This window comes from Aotus nancymaae, unplaced genomic scaffold (genome assembly GCF_030222135.1).
Source record: "Aotus nancymaae isolate 86718 unplaced genomic scaffold, 86718_ANA_hifiasm-v0.15.2.pri h1tg000008l, whole genome shotgun sequence".
Lineage (NCBI taxonomy): Eukaryota > Metazoa > Chordata > Mammalia > Primates > Aotidae > Aotus > Aotus nancymaae.
Genome location: NW_026988419.1, coordinates 33,691,904 through 33,715,366, shown reverse-complemented (window position 1 = coordinate 33,715,366; position 23,463 = coordinate 33,691,904). Strand labels below are relative to the sequence as shown.

The 23,463-nt window shown below is 38.2% G+C and overlaps 2 protein-coding genes across 2 annotated transcripts in view; one reads left to right on the top strand and one right to left on the bottom strand.

Moving 5' to 3' along the window:
- The window catches only part of TYW5 (tRNA-yW synthesizing protein 5), a 25,855-nt gene extending 11,395 nt beyond the window's left edge, over window positions 1-14,460 (bottom strand). Inside the window, exons 1-3 of the mRNA XM_012473245.3 lie at window positions 14,316-14,460; window positions 7,588-7,742; window positions 3,070-3,139 (exon numbers count right to left, since the gene is read on the bottom strand). Of these exons, the coding sequence (XP_012328668.1) occupies window positions 3,070-3,139; window positions 7,588-7,742; window positions 14,316-14,393 (303 nt within the window). The 5' untranslated portion in view covers window positions 14,394-14,460. The remainder of the gene's footprint in view (window positions 1-3,069; window positions 3,140-7,587; window positions 7,743-14,315) is intronic.
- Window positions 14,418-23,463, top strand: MAIP1 (matrix AAA peptidase interacting protein 1). The gene is made up of 5 exons (XM_012473246.2): window positions 14,418-15,146; window positions 18,317-18,388; window positions 18,812-18,938; window positions 20,839-20,986; window positions 23,076-23,463. The coding sequence occupies exons 1-5, from the start codon at window positions 14,715-14,717 to the stop codon at window positions 23,152-23,154; spliced, it is 858 nt and encodes a 285-aa protein (XP_012328669.2). The 5' UTR covers window positions 14,418-14,714; the 3' UTR covers window positions 23,155-23,463.

Here is a 23,463-nt window from a genome sequence, read left to right as displayed (position 1 = left end):
AAAGAAGTTAGGAAACAAATCTTAAAATCTGACCCAGTTAAGTAGTTTTCTAAAAAGTTCAATTATCGCTGGTCATGGTGGGTCACACTTATAATCCTAGCACTCTGGGAGGCTAGGGCAGGAAGACTGCTTATGTCCGAGAGCTCAAGACCAGCCTGGGCAACAGAGTGAGACATCATCTACAAAAAAATACAAAAAAATTAGCTGGGTATGGTGGTGCGTGCCTGTAGTCCCAGCTACTTGGGAGGGTGAGGCTGCAGTGAGCTATGATAGTGCCGCTGCACTCCAGCTTGGGTGACAGACAGAGCAAGACCTTGTTTCAAGAAAGAAAAAAATAAGGTTAATTCTCTTACCCTTTCTACTAATGCTCTCTGGTGGCCATATGAAGAAATGTCTTTAATATGTTGCTCATAATAATGACTGGATCCTTAAAACATTAAGTAAAATAAATTCTAAAGACAATATATACATACCATCTATAAAGCTACAATGAGTTAGTCTTTATATTTCAAATTAGACTTAATATTGTTTTAATACTTAGCAAATATAATACAAATGTACAGTAACAAAATACCTTATGCTTTTATATATATTTTTAAAATCTAGAACACTGTATTTTATCAATGTAAGCCTATCCCTGCCTATAAATTCTCAAGCCAAATGCTTAAGATTCAGCTCATGCATGAATTAAAAATATATAATTTCATCGTAGTAAACTTAAATTGATCATTTAAAAAATTATTAAATTTTTAAAATTGTTTTCAGACAGGGTCTCATTCTGTTACCCAGGCTGGAGTGCAGTGATGCGATCATGCCCACTGCAGCCTCAACCTCCTCGGCTCAGGCAATACTCCTGCCTCAGCCCTCCAAGTAGCTGGGACATTCAGCTTTTTTTTTTTTTTTTTTTTTTAACTATTTGTAGAGAAGGAGACTCGCTATATTGTCCAGGTTGGTCTCAAACTCCTGGACTCAAGTGATCCTCCTGCCTTGGCCTCCCAGAGTGCTGGGATTATATGCATGAGCCATCATGCTAGGTCGAAAATTATTATTTATACTTCACCAAGTACCTAAATAGAGAACTGTTTGAACTATAAAACATTCACTGTTAGAAAAGTGAGACCAAGTCAAGCACATGGACAATCCAAACTCAGAATTCTGCCTCTTTCACCCAATACTGAGCATTATAACACAAACTTCAAAAGATCATCATATTTATCTTAAGATATAAATTGGTGATTGAAGTTTTAATTGAACTCTCAGATTCACTGTTTTTCTATTTTTAGCTACCACCACATCAGATTTTCAAAATATGTTCTTCAAAATTCTGAGGGTTTTCTACTTGTTCTAAGATTTAAAAAACAAAATTCATGCAGCTGACACAGAGGTACACTTCTCAGAAATCCCTTCAAGAAAGAACTCACTGCTTAACTGCAATAAGTGTGATTAGCTTAGAGGTACCAGCTGTTAACTTCTTTAGGTCCACCTCAGGATTGGAACCTAGGTCATGCTCTTCTTGGGGTAGTCCCAACCAGTGACTTAAGATGGTAAACGACCTGGACACTGCCACCCAATGCAGGACTTTTCTCACAGGCAGTCTGCTCAGGAGTTCCAGGATGAGTTGGCAGAGACTGTCAGATCTGTATCTACATCTGACGGCTTCCTCGCCTTTCCTTTCACAGGTATTTCTATTTAACAAGCCTTTTGCACTCCTAATTCCATCTCAGCATCTGCTTCCTAGGCGACCAAACTGACAGTTCATGTTGATCTTGTTTACATACTTTCCATAATTTTTAGACTTTAATCTTTTACCATGTGCCTATTTATTTTACTTCACATTTCATGGCTATTTAAATCTGTACCACTCATTACCTTTAGACACAAAAGTACCAAAGGGCAACTTAATATACATGTTCAAAGCATGGCTATAAAGTTAGAAAACAGTTTCAGGTGCAACTAATGGGATCAATTTTAAAAGATATTTTGGTTATACTACAGAATCACAGACCTACAGAGTTTGTGGGGATTGTGGTGGTAATCTAGTGTAACTATTACCTGACAAGAGAACTGTAAAAATGCAACGGCGCAAATGCAGACAACAGCTTTATTCAAAGCTTAAAAAACAATTTGTTTTTAAAATGTGCTTTTGAGTAACACAGTGAATTTTTTTTTTTTTTTTTTTGACATGGAGTTTCACTCTTGTTGCGCAGGCTAGAGTGCAATGGCGCGATCTCAGCTCACCACAACCTCCGCCTCCCAGGTTCAGGCGATTCTCTGGCTTCAGCCTCCTGAGTAGCTAGAATTACAAGCATGCGCCACCATGCCTGGCTAATCTTGTATTTTTAGTAGAGGCGGGGTTTTTCCATGTTGGTCAAGCTGGTCTCATACTCCTGACCTCGGGTGATCTGCCTGACTCGGCCTCTCGAAGTGCTGGGATTACAAGCGTGAGCCACTGCACCCGGCCAACACAGTGAATTTTTAAAAACATATTTATATATAAGGCCTAATGCCTTACTCAAGGTATTTAAATTGAATTATTTAAAGCTAGACTATAATTAAGTAGAATTCTTCTGCATTTAATCCTGAACAAATATTATAGCAAATACACACATAGAAATCACATTGATAACAAGAATATGGAAACAGGCTAATAGTCAATAGATAATGAAAATGAAGTTCTCCATTAGCACTTGATGTTAGCATATCAGACCAAAGCATTTTAAAAGGAAGTAACATTAATAGCTAACATTTAATGAGTAATTTCTACACAGCAGGCATACTGCTAAGTATTTTACTGACTTTATTTAGTTAATCCTCACAAACACTTTATAAAATAGGTACTATTATTACCGCCATTTCAAAGATGAGTATACTGAAGTACAGAAAAATAGTTTGGCCAGAGTTTGAGAGCTAATAAATAGCAGAGCTTCAGTCTATGGTGCATCCAACTACATCTTAAGAATGTCTATCAGAGAAGGCTATAGCTCTTGTATATCTAGTATCCTTTCATAAGAAAACCCATTTAGTATACAGTTATTAATGACTTCTTTAAAAAATGTTAAAAGCAATTACCTCTGAAATAAAGAATTCTTTATGCTTCTCTTCAGCTGCCCTCTGGACCAACTGGTCAAAAGGTAAAGTTCTGAAATAAACATAAAAGAATCCTTGGGCTTAATAATAACAGATCAACTAGTAAGAATGTAATCACTACACATAAAGGTTTGTTGGAGTTGGATATAATCTCCTGTTTTACACTATCTATAATTTTTATTATAACCTATTATGTGAAATTCTAACTTTTCAAAACTCATTGAACAGTATGCTTACTTGACCTAAGTTGTCTAAAATTTTGGAATTAAAGATTTAAAAATCTATGGTTCTAATGGATTCTTCTATAGTTCTATATTTTTCTATTCCAAGTTATGATTGAAAAATGTTCCTATGGTATCTGATTACCTTTGCAAATACACAGACTTTCAGGTTCTGATTGCTACCTGTTTTTAAGTGTCATGGCAAAACAAATCTTATGATGAGTGGGGCAAACTACTCGTGCTACTTTGGAAGAGACAATACACAAATGGTCCCATGAAGATAACCACCCCCCATTCTTCCTGCCTTTTGGCACTATCACAGAACACAGAAGCCGGTAACACTGCTCTCATCCTTGCTTCTGAGGAATAGCTCAAGGAGAATCCAAGTGAAGTGACCAATTTTTATTCTTCAAAATTTCTGCCCAAATGCCTGTCTCATTCCATCCTGATGAACAGGGCTGAACACTGTAGAAGCAAAGTTTGTTTTCTTTACATCACAGTATTGAGCTAGAAGGATATTTTTACTCCAGATTGCTTCTATCCCTTCACTTTCTAGAATCAAAAGTACTGCCCTATAAACAAAGATGATACTGTATAGGTAACAAGACAATTAAGTCCTCAAAAGCCTCTAGGTCAAAAGCCTCTCCTCTGCTCCCCGCACTGCACTCCTGCCTCCAAACTTCTGATTAAAAGCTGAAATCTTTTCAGTCTTACTACTAAATATCTTCCCACTTGAACTCTGTACTGAGAAACTGGAAAGGAAAGGTTAGCTAAACACTTTCTCCTTCTCTATGAGAAGATGACCTGGGGCCAGCTTACTTCTTCCTTGCACTGTTTTCCCAGAAATATACTAAGTAAAAACAAACATGGTGTGAACCCATTAATTATATTGAATAAAAAAAAATTAAAGATAAATGTGGAATGTCAGTTGTGATATCAGGTAACACTGTTTATTGTAAAAATAACCCTTGGTTGATGAATTATGTCTGCACTATGTGGTTTATGAGTGGACTATAAATACTTGTTCCGAAGTAGAGGATTTGGCTTTCCTGTGCATAGTGCAACTCTCCTGAGTATGGCCCTTGGAAGAATGCAGAAGCTAAGTTCATGGGGTGTTTCAAGCTACTGGTTTCTGTGGCCCATGTGTCTTACCTAAGCTCAGGTGTTTCTATAGTACCTCCATCGTCTCATTCTCTTACAACTAAGCTGTAACTTGATGAGTCAAAAAATAGTCCCTGGATTTGTATAAAGGCTCCACTGATACTATCCTGCTAGAATGCCATTTCCTGCCTTATATCCTCCTGCAAAAAGCTAAGGGAATCTGATGCCAGGTTATGGATTGGTGGGTGCTGTGAATGTCAATCTGAACTTCAGGCCACTCCTGGTAATTATGTAGAGTGAGCATTGCAGGAGAGGAAAGAGGGGTCTGCCACTACTCAGACCAATGCAGAGTACGATTTCCTGGACTATAAATAGTGTCTGACTAACTAATATATCAACAAATTTACTTGGCATTCTCCTACTCAATGTTTCCCATCTGTGACCTCACCATATACCCTTCATTCCTTTGTGCTTTCATTCTTCAAAGCATCTTTGAAGGGTCTAGGCCAGTAGGGAAGCTTATCTGGTTCACAGCTACTACTGTAATTGCTGCATTTACCCAGGCTTAGCTTTCTAACTAGGGCGAACACAGAAGTATTCTTTAGACCTTTAGAAAAACAGAGCAGAATAGTGACCCTGAAAAAGCAGACAGAGTAGCTCAGCCCAGATAAGCAGAACTGGGGTGCCACCAGCAACCTTCTCTCTTAGGTAGTGGTACCTGTCATAGCTTCTGGTAAGCCCTGATGGGGGAGAAATTAGGTATATAAATTGAGAAGTTGTTTGACTTTTAAAAAATCTATCCATGTTTCAAAAAGAAGGGCACTGGTTATTAAAGTACCATTTGTCTGGACTGGCAGCACCAGTAAGGAGGGTAATGTCAAAGGTTTAATCACAGACACTGTGGAGTCAGGGAAATTTGAGTAAACACCTTGGGTTCCATCATTTCAAGCTATATGATCCTGAGAAGTTACTTAATATTTTTAAACCTCTCTTTCCTCATTTGTGAAATTATTATTAAAAATATCTACCTCACAGATTGTTCTGAAGTTTAAATGAGTAATATAACCTAGATTGCTTGGCACAGTACCTGATAATATAATAAGTGCTCAGTAAAGGACAGATGGTGGGGTTAACAGCAATGATAATGTACTCTTTTGCAGCATGCAAGTAGTCATCAACATTTTAAAAAAGAAGAAAAATGCCCTTCACTGTCTTGTTCCCCATTTGGAAAAGGCTGCTTTATAAAATCAAGATCAGAACTGATGAGAGTACAATAAACAAGAGCAAGATGATGACAGGAATTACAGTATGTGACAGATAGAAATGGCAAACATTACATGATGAGACTTTTTAAAAACAATCTATGATCAGAAGAATGCCAACAATATCCTTTCATCACACAGGGTTCTTTTGTCCAGACTCTCCTAACTCTGAACAATGAGCGCTACCAAGAAGAAAGAAGTAAAAATTCATATTTGCTAAGGTATCAATCTTCCAATGTTTGATAAAGCATAATAGCAATCTCAATTTGAAGCGATAATCATAATAAATATGTGTATGCAGAGTTTCTTACTTTCCAGTCTCTCTCTGGCCTGGATGCATTCCTTCTTTCCTGCTGCCTGGTAAACGCTAAAAATGACTAAACCTATTTTTTTTCTTGCACTAAAAAAAATAATCTTGCAACTTTTTAGTAGCTCTAGTGAAAGGCTTGGAGGAAGCTGCGATAGGAACTATTACATAATGTATGTGCTTCAAAAACAAGTTTTGAAAAGTTTAAAAGACATGACAAAACATCAAGGCAATTCAAGATGAAGTTTCAATACTTGTTTGTTATGGCATTGGACTCCCTGGAAAATAAACATCATTAACTGCTGGCTGAAAAACACTCATCATTACGGCATTTTTAATCTGATAAAAAATGAAAAGTTCTTACACTTGGAAAAACTTAGGGCAATTAAATTCAATTCATGGCCTATTAATAACTAAAACCATTATGGTGAATATTCAAAGGATTAAAAACTGAGCAATGCTTTGGCAGCTGCTATATGAACTTGGAAAACTAATGAGAAAGTAATGGCTGTGGACATTAGAAGCTCTGTTTAACTCATCTCTAAATTGAAGTCTTGTGAACTACATGGCTTTTCAATAGACAGAATTTGCTGGGAACATCACATGCTCAGAGTTTGAAAGCTGTTTGTTTTTAATTTAACAATTTAAATGAAACTCATGGGAATAAATAGCAAATGAAATCTGCAAGATGACAGCATTTAAAACTTTCATCTTTAGACAATCAGCAGCTTTTGTCTATTTCTTATTTACTCTTAAGAAATTCCACAGCATAAAATGACAATCATGAAAGAAATTAAAGGTATTTAAAACTATTTTATCAAAAGGGAAAATTAAGTATGATTTTTAAAAGTTATCTAAGTTGATGAAAGATTATATCAAACATAGCTTGTCCTGGTTTTCTGGAGAGGGCAGAAAAAGAAAACAAGAGCCTTTTGGAATTTCCTGTTCTAGACAACAGTTACTAATGTGGTAGGATCAATTAATTAATCAAGCATTGAATGAATACAGCACATCCAACTTCACATGTAATCTAACCCTAGTTATAGAAATGTTCTCTTCCTTCCATCTCTCCAGAAGGTATCGGGTATATACCCTATTTAAAAAAATTGTTGGCCAGGCATGGTGGCTCATGCCTGTAATCCCAGCACTTTGGGAGGCTGAGGCAGGCGGATCACTTGAGGCCAAGAGCTTGAGACCAGACCGGCCAACATGGTGAAACTCTGTCTCTACTAAAAATACAAAGTGAGCTGGGCATAGTGGCATGTGCCTGTAATCCCAGCTACTCGAGAGGCTGAGACAGGAGTATCACTTGAACATGGAAGGCGGAGGTTGCAGTGAGCCGAAATCACCCACCTGCACTCCAGCCTGGGTGGCCGAGTAAGACTCTGTCTCAAAAAAAAAAAAAAAAAAAAGTCAGTGTATAATTATGTAAACTCAGAATTCTTGTCTTTTAAAAACCACTCTTTAAAAATCAGTAAGCTATTCCATGATTACATCAAACCAGCCAAAAGATGAAATGCCATATGGTCTTTGTATAATAATGCAAAAATATTTTAAAAGTTTTAAAAAAGTTATTTGTATCCCCAGAGTAAACCTCAGAAGAAAATACCTATATACAAAGTTCTTACTAATGAAGTCCATCTGTGCGACTGCAGCAACATGAATCTTTACTTCTTTCTTCCCTCCAGCTTGGCTTAGGTAATCCACCGTCCATTTGCTTGTACATGGCCCCAAATCAATCCCTTCCAACACAAGAGGTTTTCTCTGTAAGTGGGGAAAGAAATAACAACAACAAAATTCATGAAAACCAACAACATACCAAGAGCTGTATTTGGCAACAGGGAGACAAATACAAGTAAGATCGACTCTTGCTACCAAGATGCTCGAACTCAAAGCTTTTGACAGTTCATGCTGTCACTAAAACAAGAAGAGGAGCCATGTGAAATATCTAGAACAAAATTTTAAGATTAGAAAAACAAAACAAAACTGCAAGACCATCAATAGATAATGACTAAAATTTGTACTTTAGAGTCAAATATTTTTGTAACTTTTAATTTTGATGTCATTTCAAACTTATAAAAAAGTTTTAAGAACTCTACAAAGAATTTCCACAAATGCTTTACACGGATTCACCAATTGTTAACTTAACATTTTGCACATTTGCTTTATGATTTGTTCTTACTGTCAAAAGAAGGAGATATTATTAATTGAAATTAAATTAAACATAATTTAATTTTTGAGCCCATTTCAAGGTTTAATTGCTGACACCATGCTCCTTTATCTCTAAAAACTTAAGTATATTTTCTGAGAACAAAGACATTCTCTTATATAACCACAGAATAATTACCAAAATTATATTTAACATTGACGTAGGCCGGGCGCAGTGGCTCATGCCTGTAATCCCAACACTTTGGGAAGCTGAGGCGGGCGGATTACTTGAGGTCAGGAGTTTGAGACCAGCCTGGGCAACATGGTGAAACCCCATCTTTACTAAAAATACAAAAGAAAAAAAAAATTAGCTGGGCATGGTGGTGCATGTCTGTAATCCCAGCTACTTGGGAGGCTGAGGTGGAAGAACTGTTCAAACCCAAGAGGCAGAGGTTGCAGTGAGCTGAGATAGAGCCATTGCACTCCAGCTTGGGTGACAGAGTGAAACTCCATCAGACACACAAAAACAAAACATTGACATAATGCTACTATCTAATCTACAATCCATATTCAAATTTTTCTAATCGTTCTGATGATTGCCTTTAGCGTTATTTTTTTCCTAGCCCAGAATTCAATCTAAGATGCCACATTGCATTTAGTTGCAATGTCTCTTTTAATCTGAAATGTTTAATCATCAGCCTCTTTATTTTCTATGACCTTAACATTTTGGAAGAGTATAGGTCAGCTATTTTGTAGAAAACCCTTCAAATGGGGTTTATCTGAAGTTTCTTCATAATTAGACTCAAGTTACACATTTTGTAAAAGGAATGTGCCACAAAAGGAATGGTGCTGCCTTCTCAGCATGCCACATCAGGTGGCACATGATGTTTTGCTATGATGAGTGCAAAAAACAGTGATTTTTCTAAACTCCATCATTTCTTCTGCATTTATTAGTTGGCATTCTAATATCAAAATGAGCTCTAACTTTTCCATTGAATTATTTTATTCACTGGGTAATAATCTAGTGGTATAATTTTGATGCCCAAATTATCCCAGATTTGGCCAGTAAGCCCCTTCAAAATGCTTCTTGTGACTTTTTAACCTGGGCACTTCCTTACTTTATGGCAAAATAACACAATCTGACATCTTTTATACTTTTTCTGTCCAGCCCTGTGATCAGTCATTTCTTAAAGTAGCTCTGGTTTCTTCACAGTGGACAGAGCTAGGATATATGTGAGGATCTATGTATACCCTACAATTCATATACCTATTCTATTCAGCTCCCTCTCCATATATATCCATATATATAATATATGCACACACACATATACCTAATAGATGTATGTATGAACCATAAACATTTCAAGGTTCATTACAGTCTACTGAATTTGTAATTCCCATTTTCAACAGTGAGAAACCTAGTTCCCATCCTCCTCGATGTTTAATCACTTGCAAAATCCCAGAATTCACAGGAAGTAAAGAATTCACAGAATTTGCTTTTGTTACTGTTAGGTCACACCACTGTAAAAAACATGTCTACAGCAGGTCCTCAAATTAAGTTATAACACAAATGAGAAAAAAAAATCAATTCCTAGCCAGGGCCACTGTCTGAGTGGTTCTTCCATTATCCTCACATCTCTGTGGGTCTTCCCGGGTACTCTGGTTTCCTCCCACATCCCAAAGATGTGCACATTAGGTTCACTGGCATGTCTAAATGGTCCTAGTACGAATGAGTGCATGTGTGTGTGCATATGTGTTTGAGTGCGCCCTGAGATGGGATGGTATCCTGTCCAGAGTTGGTTCCTACCTTGTGCCTGAGCTGCCAGGATAGACTCTGGCCACCTGTGACCCTGAACTGGAATAAGCAGGTTAGAAAATGAAGGAAGGAGTGGATACGAAGTATGTAAAACAAAAACTTGTAAAGCATATGATAATCATACAAGTGCACGATAAACAAGGCAGTATGAAAGCACTCAGTGAACATGCCACACTTGTTTTTGAACTGTTCAGTGGTAGGAGGCACTCCTTACAATTTTCCATTTGTAAACATTTATTCCTTGATTTAACCCACCACTATAATGACCACTGTTGGACAACAATTCACCAAAAATTGAGTAATTATTTGTTTTTATTCATCTTTCTTAAATGTATATGTAGCTTATATTTATTTCAATGTTTAAGATTAGAAGTATTTGGGGTCTTTACTTACAAGTTTGGTGATGTTTTTATGGCCATAAATATGCCACTGTAACTTAACTCTTGTTTATACCAACTGGCCTGTGGTAATAACTGGTTTCATTATAGGCCATTTCCCTTAAAGTTGCAGCTTCCAAGAACTTACAGAGAACATTAAATGAGGACTTACTGTACTAACTAGAATTGTTTGTTTTCAGTTCTTTTTGTCTTAGATTGAGGACATATAATTAAAGTACTGTGTTTAAAAAAGTGACATGAGTAACTTCTCTCTCTCCCATTTAAATAGGTTCATATGTTACTTTTTATATTCTATATTATAGGTTTTTAAAAAATAATTTTTCATCCTTGTTGATTTGATTATGACTTTAGCATGTAAAAAATTAATGTGAATCCCCAAATCAAAACTATACAAAAGTCACCCCATCCATATTCTTCCATCTCATACTCACACATCCCCTATGCATAACCAATTCTCCTTAATTTTTGGCTTATCATTACTGTATTTCTTTTCTGCAAAGTGATCAGAAACATGTATTTCCTTCTCTCTTCCTTTTTTTACATAAATAGCTTACTATATATTTTGTAATTTGCTTTTTAAAAAATTCATAAATATATCCTAGAAATCACCACTCTCAGATCAGATATCACCTTTATTCTTTTTTACATTTTAGTATGCCTCAGTGTAAATGGGCCATAATTTATTCAGTTATTCTCATCTGCATAGGCATTTAGGTTATTTCCAATAATTTGCAAGTACAGTAACACTATGTAAATATTTTCACATTTTTGAAAGTATATCTTCAGAATAAGTTCCTGAATGAGGAATTACTGGGTCATAAGTAAACACGCATAGATATGCCAAAAGAGTTGTACCATTTGGTATAAAATTTGACAGTGCCAGTTTCTTCACAGCCTCACCAAGAGAGTATTACCAGAGCTTTTAAATTTTTGCCCATATGATAGGGAAGAAGTTGTATCTCAGTGTAGCTTTATTTCTCTTATGAGTAAACTTAAACATCCTAGTTTAAAGGCCATTTTAATGTTGCTTTTTCTCCCCTCAATCATTTGTTCATTTTTCTACTAGATTTTCAGCCTTTTACCAGCCCCCCACCACTCCTTTTTTATTTTGAAACAGAGTCTTGCTCTGTTGCCCAGGCTGGAGTGCAGCAGCCCGATCTTGGCTCACTGCAACCTCTGCCTCCCAGGTTCAAGCGATTCTTCTGCCTCAGCCTCCTGAGTAGCTGGGACTACAGGCGCCTGCCACCATGCCTGGCTAATTTTTTATTTTTAGTAGAGACGGGGTTTTTCACCATGTTGGTCAAGCTGGTCTCAAACTCCTGACCTCGTGATCCACTCCCCTGGGCCTCCCAAAGTGCTGGGATTACAGGCATGAGCCACCGCGCCCGCGCCTTACCCCGTTTTAAAAGTTCTTTCCATACAAGGGCTTTTACTGTCCTTTATATGAGATATATGTTGCAACTATTTTCTCCTAGTTTGTATTTATCTTTCAAATTTGCTTATAGTGTTTCTGGCATACAAATGGTTCATGTAGTCAAATTTTAATCTATTATTACACCTGAATTTTGAGTCATAGGTAGAAATGCCTTCCATTGACCTAGATTATAGAGGAATTTACCCATATTTTCTTCCAGCACTTGTGTAGTTTCATTTCTTTACATTTTTCTGATCCACTTGGGAGTTTATTCTTATGTACGGTGTGAGATATAAATAGAATTTTATCATTTTCTAAATGACTATCCAGTTGCTCCAGCACCATTAGGGCAGTGAAACTCCTCTGTATAATACCACAATGGTGGATTCATTTTATTATAAATTTGCTGAAACCTATGGCATGTAAAATATCAATAGTATGCCCTAGATGTAAACTATGAATTTTGGGTGAAAATGATGTCAATGTAGGTTTAACAATTGTAACAAATATGTCACTCTAATGAGGGGATGTTGATCATGGAGGAGGCTATCCATGTCAGGGCAGGAAGGATATGAGAAATCTCTGTACCTTTGGTCAATTGTGCTATGAACCTAAAAAGACTCTAAAAAATAGTCTATTTTTTAAAAAGTCATTTTTTGCCCTAGGGCTTTTTGAAATGTCATGTTTATTACACACTAAATTTCCATATGAATAGATATTTCTGAATTTTCGATTTTATTCCCCTGGTCTATCTATTCATGTACCTGTACAATATACAGATGGAGTTATTGGAAAATGTTTACAGAAAAACTCATAGGCCTATGTCCCCCTCATGCTTTTTAATGTTTCCAGATAGAAAGGTAGGTCATTTTTTTCCAATTTTGTTATTAATTTCTAGTTTTACTGCACTATAGCCAGAGAAGGTTGTTTGTAATTTTCACCTTTTTAAAATGTAATGATGCTTTCTTTGTGATATATGTCTTGTCTGAAGAGATTAAATTACAAAATACCTTTTGCAAAACACCTTTTGCTCTGCATCTTACAAAGCACTTCCACATACATTAATCTTCACAACACTGCCTTTTAGGCAACTTACGACTAGCACATTCTGAGATGGGAGGGGTGGGGTGTCTAGAGACAGGGAGAGCAAGAACAACCCATCTAGTATAAGTCTCCAAATAAAAGCTTGAATCCTATCCCGTAGGTTGCTATCAAAAGAAAAACTTCATTCCTCCCACGCCCCACTACCTTCGCCTTTTTTTTTTCTTTTTTCTTTTCTTTTTTTTTTTTTTTTGAGCGAGGGTCTCTCCCTCTCCCGCATGCTGGAGTGCAGAGACAGGATCATGGATCACTGCAGCCTCGACCTCCCGGGCTCAAGCAGATCCTCCAACCTCAGCCTCCAGAGTAGATGGGAATACAGAGCCTGTCACCACATCTGGCTAATTTTTGTCTTTTTTGTAGAGACCGGATTTCGCCATATTGGCCAGGCTGGTCTCGAACTCCAAGTGATCCACATGCCTTGGCCTCTTAAAATGTTAGGATTACAGGCAGGAGCCACTGCACCAAATCCCTGACTTTGGTAACACTCAGAACTGTAGTTTTTTTGTTTGTTTGTTTTGAGATGCCCAGGCTGGAGTGCAGTGGCACAATCTTGGGCTCACCACAACCTCCGCCACTTGGGCTCAAGAGATTCTCCTGCCTCAGCCTCCTGAGTAGCTAGGATTACAGGCATGTGCCACCACGCCAGGCTAATGCTGTATTTTTAGTATAGACGAGGTTTATCCATGTTGGTCAGGCTGGTCTCGATCTGCCGAACTCAGGTGATCCGCCTGCCTCAGCCTCCCAAAGTGCTGGGATTACAGGAGTGATACACTGCGCCTGGCTCCAGAACTGTAGTTCTGTGACCACCCTTATCAATGCAAATATCAGGTAAGAAAATTGCTAGAGTTTTCTTTTTTTTTTCCCACCATAAACAGACTTAACTGTAATACTGTGGATTTTTTCTTTCAATATCTTCCGTTTTTCTTAAGTCTGGACTCCCTTGTAAAGCACTGCAAGTAAAAGCATTTTTTGTTTCCCTAATACTTCTCTATTAGTTTTCTTTTAAAGACCTGAAGTTCTAACAACAGGTATAAAAGACTCCAATGTCGGAACTAGAACCTAAGTTAGTTAGAACTCAAGGCCAATAGAATCCCGGGGGAATCCCACTGCTTTCCCTGTTGGCTCAATGGAGTGAAAAGCTGTGCCTCCAAATCCATTAATTCGGAGTAGACTGACAGATGCGGAGTAGAGAGCTTAGGCAAAACACCTCTCGCACTCAGCTCTCCGCCATCATCTTGCTCCCTACAAACATTGGACTTTCTCCGAAAATTTCAATAGAGGAGCCAGTCGGCGTCCCCGGTGCACCTGTCCCTTGGCCTAAGGGCCAACCAGTCATCTGCTGCAGTCCTGCGCCTCTTTCCCACACCCTGGGTCTCTAGAAACCAGTTCCGAGCAGTACGAATGGTAAAGACGCGTCTCTCGCTGGCTTCCCATGGTTCCGCCCCGCGCGAGGGCCTCACCTGTGGGTAGAGGTGCTGCATGAACTGCTCCCGAGAAATGCCCTCTAGCCGGGGTACCGGGAGGTGCTGCCCGGCCATGGTTGCTCACACCTGCCCTCTTTCAGTCCTCGGAACTTCGGTTCTAAAGGGCTCCTCAGCGCCATCCGCCCGGAAACACGACCGACAGAGAAAAGGTCCGCGAGGCCGGCGGACTCCAGAGTGGCTGGGTCCGAGCGCGCGGGGGGTTGCCGAAGGGCCTCGGCCTGGGATGCGTGCTGGAGAGAGGGGACGTGGCCGATTCACCAGAGGCGGCAGCAACCGGCCAACTTTGCTTTCCAGTCTCCTTCTCCGATACCACTGAGGTGGTTTCCCACCGACTTCCTTTCGATACAGCACCCGCAGGCACCGGGGTGAAGGGTCATGAAAATGGCGCTGGCCGCTCGTTTGTTACCCCAATTGCTGAACTCTCGGTCGCTGCCCAGCGGGGCCGCCCGACTCCGGACTCCCGGTGCGGCCGAGGTGAGGCTGCCGTCGGCCGGACTTTGCTACCTTTGCCGCTGTCACCTCGGCTCGGGAGTGGCCTCATTTCCCCGAAGCGCTTGGGCCTCGGCGGCCTCGCTGCTACTGTTCAGCCGCCCGGGACTCCCCATAGCCTTCGTTTCTTTCCCTGCCTGCCCTCGGCGCAGCTACAGCACGGAGGAGAAGCCCCAGCAGCACCAGAAAACCAAGATGATCGTCCTGGGATTCGCCAACCCCATCAACTGGGTTAGGACTCGAATTTATGCCTTCCTTATCTGGGCCTATTTCGACAAAGAGTTCAACATCGCAGAGTTCTCTGAGGGAGCGAAGCAGGTTTGTTTATTTCCCTGGTTGACCTGTGCATCTCTAATGAGTTTATTACTCCCAGAAGTGCTTAGCAGTGAGGTTTCTTCAGTGGGATACAAGCGATCGAACGTGATTAGTGGCCCAGATATAGAGCCTTTCAGCCATTGGTTGACTTTAAGCTTCTGGGCCAGGTATGGTGGTACACACCTGTAGTCGCAGCTACTCGGGAGGCTGAAGGGGGAGGATCTCTTGAGCCCAAGAGTTGGAGGTTGTAGTGAGCTAAGATCGTGCCATTGCACTCCAGCCTGGCAGACAGCCAGGCCCTGTCTCAAAAAATAGAAAAAAAAAAAAAAGCTATATGGTTCCATCTTGTCTGAGCATAATTTTCAAATCTACGAAGTGGGCAAGACAATGCCTGGCACATAGTAGGCACTCCATGAATGTTTGTTGAATACATTAATGAATGGATAAGATTGAAGAATAGATGAGATAACATTTCCTCTGGCACATAGTAGGCACTCCATGAATGTTTGTTGAATACATTAATGAATGGATAAGATTGAAGAATAGATGAGATAACATTTCCTAAGTGATGTAATGTCACCTGCAGTAGAAGAGTAGAATTTCTTGCCAGCTATTTGACAGAGCCCACCAATATACCACCCTTTAATCATATTCCTTAAAGATTAAACTGGAGCTTAACAATTTTACCCCTTCAAAGAATTTGCTGAGACTGCCTGGTGGCTAAGTGCTCAGCACACAGAATATTTAGCCGTTAGAGATTCTTATCCCTGACTTTGTTAGTTATGTACCTCTTTCTGAATGGCTGATTATGCATTGCCTTACACTTGCAACATATGGTCACTTGGGTCCTGAGATTATTTGTAGATTTTGTGGGTACATGCTTTTTTTTCTAGGACTAAGGGCCATCTATACCTTTCTTTGGACTCCTTTACAGATTGTATATCGTTCCCAAATGTTGCAGAACTTTTGGTAACAATAGAAGTTGGCTGGGCGCGGTGGCTCACGCCTGTAATCCCAGCACTTTGGGAGGCCGAGGCCGGTGGATCACAAGGTCAGGAGTTCGAGACCGACCTGGCCAATATGGTGAAACCCCATCTCTACTAAAAATACAAAAATTATCCGGGTGTGGTGGCGGGTGCCTGTAGTCCCAGCTACTCAGGAGGCTGAGGCAGGAGAATCGCTTGAACCCTGGAGGCAGAAATTGCAGTGAGCCGGGATCATGTCACTACACTCCATCCAGCCTGGGCGACAGATACACTCCATCCAACCTGGGCGACAGAGCAAGACTCTGTCTCAAAAAACAAACAAAACTAGAAGTCATAAAGTTTATTTCCCGGTTTAAAACCATATGCCTTAAAACCATGCCATTGGTGTAATCATTTTACAATATTGGTTGTATGCTGGTATTGATACTCCAAATTTATTTCAGATTCTTTCCATAATCATGGCTCTTTGTATTTATGAGACCTATCAGTTGTAAATCAAATGTTGTCAACTTTGTGTAATAAGTGTCAGTATTAACTCCTGCTGCCTGCTTCTCTTGAGTCAACTCTTGACTACTATATATGTTATATTAAAAAAAATCAAAGAGCAAACTTAACTAAGATACATAACTCAGCATCATAATTAAGGGATAAACCTCTGTTCATGTCAGTTCTCAAAATCTTTTGTCAATGCAGTGATAAGTTATATTGATCCTACTGTTGTCTACAATGCCTGCTGATGATATATGAGCTGGTCCACCTCATAACACATGGTACCAGTTCATTTATATTACAGTAAGGAATGGAAATCACCTCCCCACCATTGGCAGGAATCAAGCCTCAGTACTTGTTTCCTCTGAACACACAGAGGAGCATGCAGCATTTTGGGGGTCACTCCAATCCTAGTTGTCCTCCAGCTGTTAGCTACTTTCATCTCCTTCCTTGCTATTAAGCAGTATTTCTACCCCATTCATCAGCCAGTGTGTATGCAGTGTTACTTATATAAAATAAACAACCAAAATTTCAGTATCAAAGTGTCAGAGGGGTTGTTTTCTCCTGAGACCTCTCTCAGCTAACAGATGGCCGTCTTCTTGCTGTGTCCTTGCCTGGTCCTTCCTATGCATGTGTGCTCCTGGTGCCTCTTACTCCACATTTCCTCCTCTAATAAGGATGCCAGTCAGATTGGATTTTGGCCCACCCTGATGGTCTCATTTAACTTAATCACACCTCTTTAAGGTCTTATCTCCAAATATAGTCACATTCCAAGGTTCTGGGGGTTAGAGCTTCAACATAAATTTAGGGGGAAGGAGAGCACAATTCATCCTGTAACAAGTAGGCAGTATTCTCTGGCATGCCATATCTGACATATCTGTGCATCCCCCGGCAGCTTAGATAGCAGCTTATTTCAGATTTCAGTTTAGATGTTACTTCCTTTAGGAAGTCCTCTCTGATCCTTCCAGATTAGATTTGATGGTTCTCCTTTATGCTCCTAAGTCATCCTGTTCTTATCCCTGTCACAATTCTTAAACTTGTCAGTTTACTTGTCTTTTCCCCAAGTAGACTGAAAGTTCCCTGAAGACAGGATCTTAATTCACAGTTTAATTTCTCATTGCTAGTAATGGGGAGAATTGCAGTTGGGTTTTTACCTCCTTGAAAACAGAATTTCATACTTCAAAGCTAGGATCTACTGTTTTAGACCATATAAACTAATTACCTATTCTCTCACTTTCCCAAACTTGTGTTATCTCCCATACTGAGATTCACACTACAGCCCAGATTTCCAGACTCCCAATACAGTCTAGACTGTTCTCCTTTCCAACTGCTTTCTATGCACAATTAAGAGGTAGGTCATAGAACTGCCAAATGACTGTTTACTTCATCATTTTAAAAGGAAATAGAAAGGAGGATTTTTATTGAGACATCTAGATTGCACACCACACACTATCATTTCCCAGGCCTGAGAGTGGATTCAGAATTAAAGGCCAAGTCACTTACTGCTATATATGTGGAAAGGCCATATATGAAAAGTCAACTAACCTTGAAGGAGTCGTGCTTTGATAAATTAATATTTGATATTGTTTATCTCTGTTACTATAAAATAGTCTTTATTTTACTTAGCCATTTAAATATGAACATGATATGGTATTTTGAAATAATAATCCCCACCCTTCCCTTAATATTTTTTTTAAGGCTTTTGCTCATGTATCCAAGTTGCTGTCACAGTGTAAATTTGATCTGTTGGAAGAACTTGTGGCCAAAGAGGTAAAGTATATTTTACATTTTGCTTTAAAAATAAATGGTATTCTCTTGCAGTAGAATGATGTACATTTTCCTTATTTATAAGGAAAATAAATAAAAATATTGTGTGTGCCAGCATCCAAAGTAGAGTCTGTGTATCTGTTCTAATGGGTATTTTGGGTCATATAAAAGTATGGAATAACTCTTGATACTTAAGGCATAAGTAAGTAATCATGATGTCTTTCAGTTGCTCTTATATAGAATGTTCTGTTAGAAATTACCTAGTTGAATAATGAGATGCATTTCAGCCTTGCTTTTGAGGATGAGTAAATATGGTAGTAAATTTAAAAACAGGTTTGGAAAAATGTATTCCATGATAAAGATCACTTTTTGAAAGGTTTCAAAAATTGAATCGGTGAACTAATCGCTTGCTTTTTTCAAACTTAGGTGCTACATGTATTGAAAGAAAAGGTTACTTCACTACCTGACAACCATAAAAATGCCCTTGCTGCTAACATAGATGAAATTGTATATACATCAACAGGAGATATCTCCATTTACTATGATGACAAAGGTAATGCCAGAGCATAGTCAACTTGAAATGATCCTTAATTGTCCAGAAAGCTAAAATAGTAGATAATCACAAAATAGTGGAGTTTTGTCAGGACAACTAAATATTTATAGAACTTGAAAGAAAACGTTATATCCATTCTTTAAAGACCTACTTTTGAAAGAGTTAAGATATGGTAATCATTTCTTAAGCCTTTCTGTCTAGAAATTTTTTCTGCTACTCTTTAATTCACAGTAGAGAACATCATCACTTGCATTGTTGAAAATAGTTTGAGCGGCTCCCACATCTCAAACTGAAAATATTTGTGTTTCAGATTTCCTAACTTGAAGGAAACAACTGAGTATTTTAAAACTGTACATTATATGGAAGGAATAAGGGGTAAAAGAAAATCAAAGTAGATGTTGTCAGCTAAAGGCGATTTGAAAAGATTAACTGCAGAACTCTCGAATTGGTTCTATTTGAGAATAATGAAAAAAGTTAGGAGGAAATTTAGTGGTTATCTGGTTCTTCTTGTCCGCAGCATACATTTTCCCTATAGCATTCCTGATAATTCACTGATTTATTCCTAATACATACAAAGTTGGTCCTCTATATCCAGGGCTTTCACATCCATAGATTTAAACAATCTTGAATTAAAAAAAAATTTAAAAAAATAGTTGCATCTGTACTTGATCATGTACAGATTTTGTTCTTGTCATTATTCTCTAAATACAGTATAACAACTATTTACATAGCATTTACATTGTATTAGGTATTATAAATAATCTAGAGATGATTTAAAGTATACTGGAGGATGTGTGTTATGCAAATACTACACCATTTTATATAAAAGACTTGAGCATCTGTGGATTTTGGTATCCACAGGGGTCCTGAAACCAATCCTCCATGAATTTCGAGGGATCACTCTATTTGCATATGTATTGTGTGCCAGCCACACAGAAAATGTAACCTCTGCTTATACACTTCCCAAGGTAGAAGAAGAAGACTCTTGATGATGATAAAATTTTTCATGCACACATTATTTTGAAACATTTGTAAAGATCTTATAGTGATAAATATTTTCTTCTTCCCTAATATTTCAGATTGCATCTCAGCATCATGGTCACTAACTAATTTTTGCATCAGGAGGTTGTTGGAATCACCAGGCACAGCAAGGTGAATTAGGGTAGAATAGGAAGCCTTTACTCTTTCTCACACTTGAGGTTAAGGTAGTTACTGAGCAGCAAAAAATATGATTTTTTTCCTCCTCATTTTTCTTTTGACAACAGACATCTTTCATGAGATTATTATAATCTTAGAAAATGCTTGGCCAGTTGCAGTGGCTCACACTTGTAATCCCAGTAGTTTGGGAGGCCGAGGCAGGTGAATCGCTTGAGCTCAAGAGTTCAAGACCAGCCTGGGCAACGTGGCAAGACCCAGTTTCCACTGAAAATACAAAAAAATAGCCCGGTGTGATGGTGCATGCCTGTGGCCCCAGCTACTCAGGATGCTGAGGTGGGAGGATTGCTTGAGCCTGGGAAGCAGAGGTTGCAGTGAACCGATACTACGCCACTGCACTCCAGCCTGGGTGATAGAGTGAGACCTTGTGTCAAAAAAAAGAAAAGTAAAATGCCACTAATTGAAAATAATCCATATAGTATACTTAGTAAAGTATGTGTTCAGTTAAGTAGTAGCTTTATTACTCAGATGTGAGAAGAGGGCAAGTATGTCATAAACCCTAAGACAATTTTCTAAAAACAAATTAGTATCAATACAAATATTTTAAGTCACACCAGAATAAACACAAAATTTGACCTGTAACAACTGTATAATTACTGCCAATTTCTGATTTCATTTTGTATATATGGATGATAGATTGTTTTGATTTGTATTTGTATGTGTGTGTATATGTTTTTTCCCTAAGGAAGGAAGTTTGTTAACATCCTGATGTGCTTTTGGTATCTAACCAGTGCCAACATCCCTAGTGAAACCTTAAGAGGAGCCAGTTTATTCCAGGTTAAGTTGGGGAATCAGAATGTGGAAACTAAACAACTTCTTAATGCAAGCTATGAGTAAGTTTAATCATATTTCATTGTTCCTTTCTCCAGAAAATGGAAGGTAGTTTGAAGGTATGAAAACTAAGTGATCTTTAGGAAGAAAGGATTTGAAATTTGACAAGTTATTTATGAAAAGAAAAGGTCAGAAAGATACACTGGATATGAAAAAGGAGAGTTAAGAAATTAGAAAGAGGTAATGTTGTTGAATTCAATTAAATGATGTTTTAGCTGTCTATTGCTGTATAACAAATCATCCCCAGATTCATTGGCTTCAAACAGCCATTGATTTTGCCTGCTATTTCACTGCTCAGAAATTTTGGATAGGCTCAGTTATGGCGTTTTCTCTGCTTCACCTGGCATCAACATGGGTAGCAGGAGCTGGATGATTCATTTCCACAGTGACTTCTTAACTCACATATGTGGCACCTTGGTACTCCTTGGCTTCTCCATGACTCTGAATTCTCCAGGGCCTCTCTTTGTGGCTTGGACTTGTGGTAGTTTCAGACTAGTCATATCTTTTACATGGTGGTTGGATTCTAAGAGGCAGAAAATGGAAACTGCTAAACCAGTAAAGGGGTATGCCAGAATTAGAACATCAGTTCTGCCATAGTCTACTTGTCAAAGCAGTCAAAGGATCTGTGTAGTTTAAAGGGTATAGAAAGACTCCCTCACTTTTTGGGGCAAAAAAACAGCAAGCCCACATAATGGAAGAGCACATGGGAGGAGACATATGGTTGTGGCCATTTTTGGAAAATAAAATCTGCCATCATTGCCATCATTGGGATCATGAACCAATTCACTAGACATTTGTTGATCATCTCTATGCCCACATGGTCTGGTAGAGGTTCAGATACAAAGTTGAAGGGATAATGCCCTTAAGGACATATTGTATAGTAGGATGTTAGCAAGTTATGTAAAACAGACATTATGTTGTATTTTTATGCAAATTAGATCTAGAATAGGCCAGGTGTGGTGGCTCACACCTGTAATCCTAGCACTTTGGGAGGCCAAGGCAGAGGAATCATGAGGTCAGGAGATCGAAACCATCTTGGCCAACATGGTGAAACCCTGTCTCTACTAAAATACAAAAAATTAGCCGGGCGTGGTGGTGCGTGCCTATAGTCCCAGCTACTCGGGAGGCTGAGGTAGGGGAATCGCTTGGACCCGGGAGGAGAAGATTTCGGTCAGCCAAGATTGCACCACTGTACTCCAGCCTGGTGACAGAATGAGACTCTGTCTCAAAAATATCTAGAACAGTGAACAGCTGGAGCAAGTCAGTGAAGATATAATTTAACATTTATTTTAAAAAATGATTATGTTGCCACAGTTACACAAATCTGCTTTAACACAACGAACAAACCCTAAAAATGACTTAATAAATAAAATATATTCTATTTTACTTAAGTAAAAAAAAAATTATATCCTTACTCTTTTTTTACTTTTCTTGAAAGAAAAGTGTTTTTTTTTTTAAATTTTGTTTTATTTGTACTTACTCAAAATAGTCTACATATTTAAATACTTAATTTAAATCCACTGAATTGTCTGTTAAGACATTATTTTTAAAGAGCATTGTCATCAATATTAAACTTTTTCTCTTCTGATGTTTCTTACTAAGACTATGTGTACCTCATAAACATTGTTATTTTCAAGATTAATTTAATGTATGTAAACTAAATTCCACTATTTATTCCTAAATTGGTAGCAGTGCTATTTGAAAAATAGCTATTCCTGTATCCTAGTTTATGTATGTAAAGTGCTGTTTGCATCACAAGAGTCCAGTTTATTTCTCTTAATACTAGGCATGTGTTACACCTAGTGTTTAAACAGAATAATATCCAAGTTTCTCTTAGGGGCTGGCAGATGTTGAATATAGATTAGTCCATTAAAAATACGCACATTACTTGAGAATGTACTTTAATTTTGTGGGTATATTTTTTGTGATTGAATTGGTAGGTTTCAGGTTTTTTTGTTTTGATTTTGATTTAATATTAACCATTGGCTTGTTTTCAAAAATTCTTCTAAATATACACTTGCAAATTACATAGTTATCTAAGATATATTTGGACTGATGTAAGATTTACATTATTTGCAATGTTTTTCCTAGGTTTCAGAGGGAATTTACACAAGGAGTAAAGCCTGACTGGACCATTGCACGGATTGAACACTCAAAATTATTAGAATAATTTTCTTGGAAAAATCAGCTTATGGACTTTAGCAGTTGCTGTGAAAAACTAAGGAAGAAAATTTTTGGATCATTTGATCTTCACTTAATCTAAATGTGTGAATTACTTTTATATTATTTTGAAATACTTCTTGCAGTATATTGGCATGATACAGTAAAAGCATTTTCCACAGATTGTTATCACCTTCTTTAAAAGAAGTCAAAATTAAAAAAATACAATAGCACATTGTTGGTGTCATATTCAATAACATTTCTAATGCTACATATAATTTTACAGATATAATAAAGAAGGTATTGAAAAAACTACTTA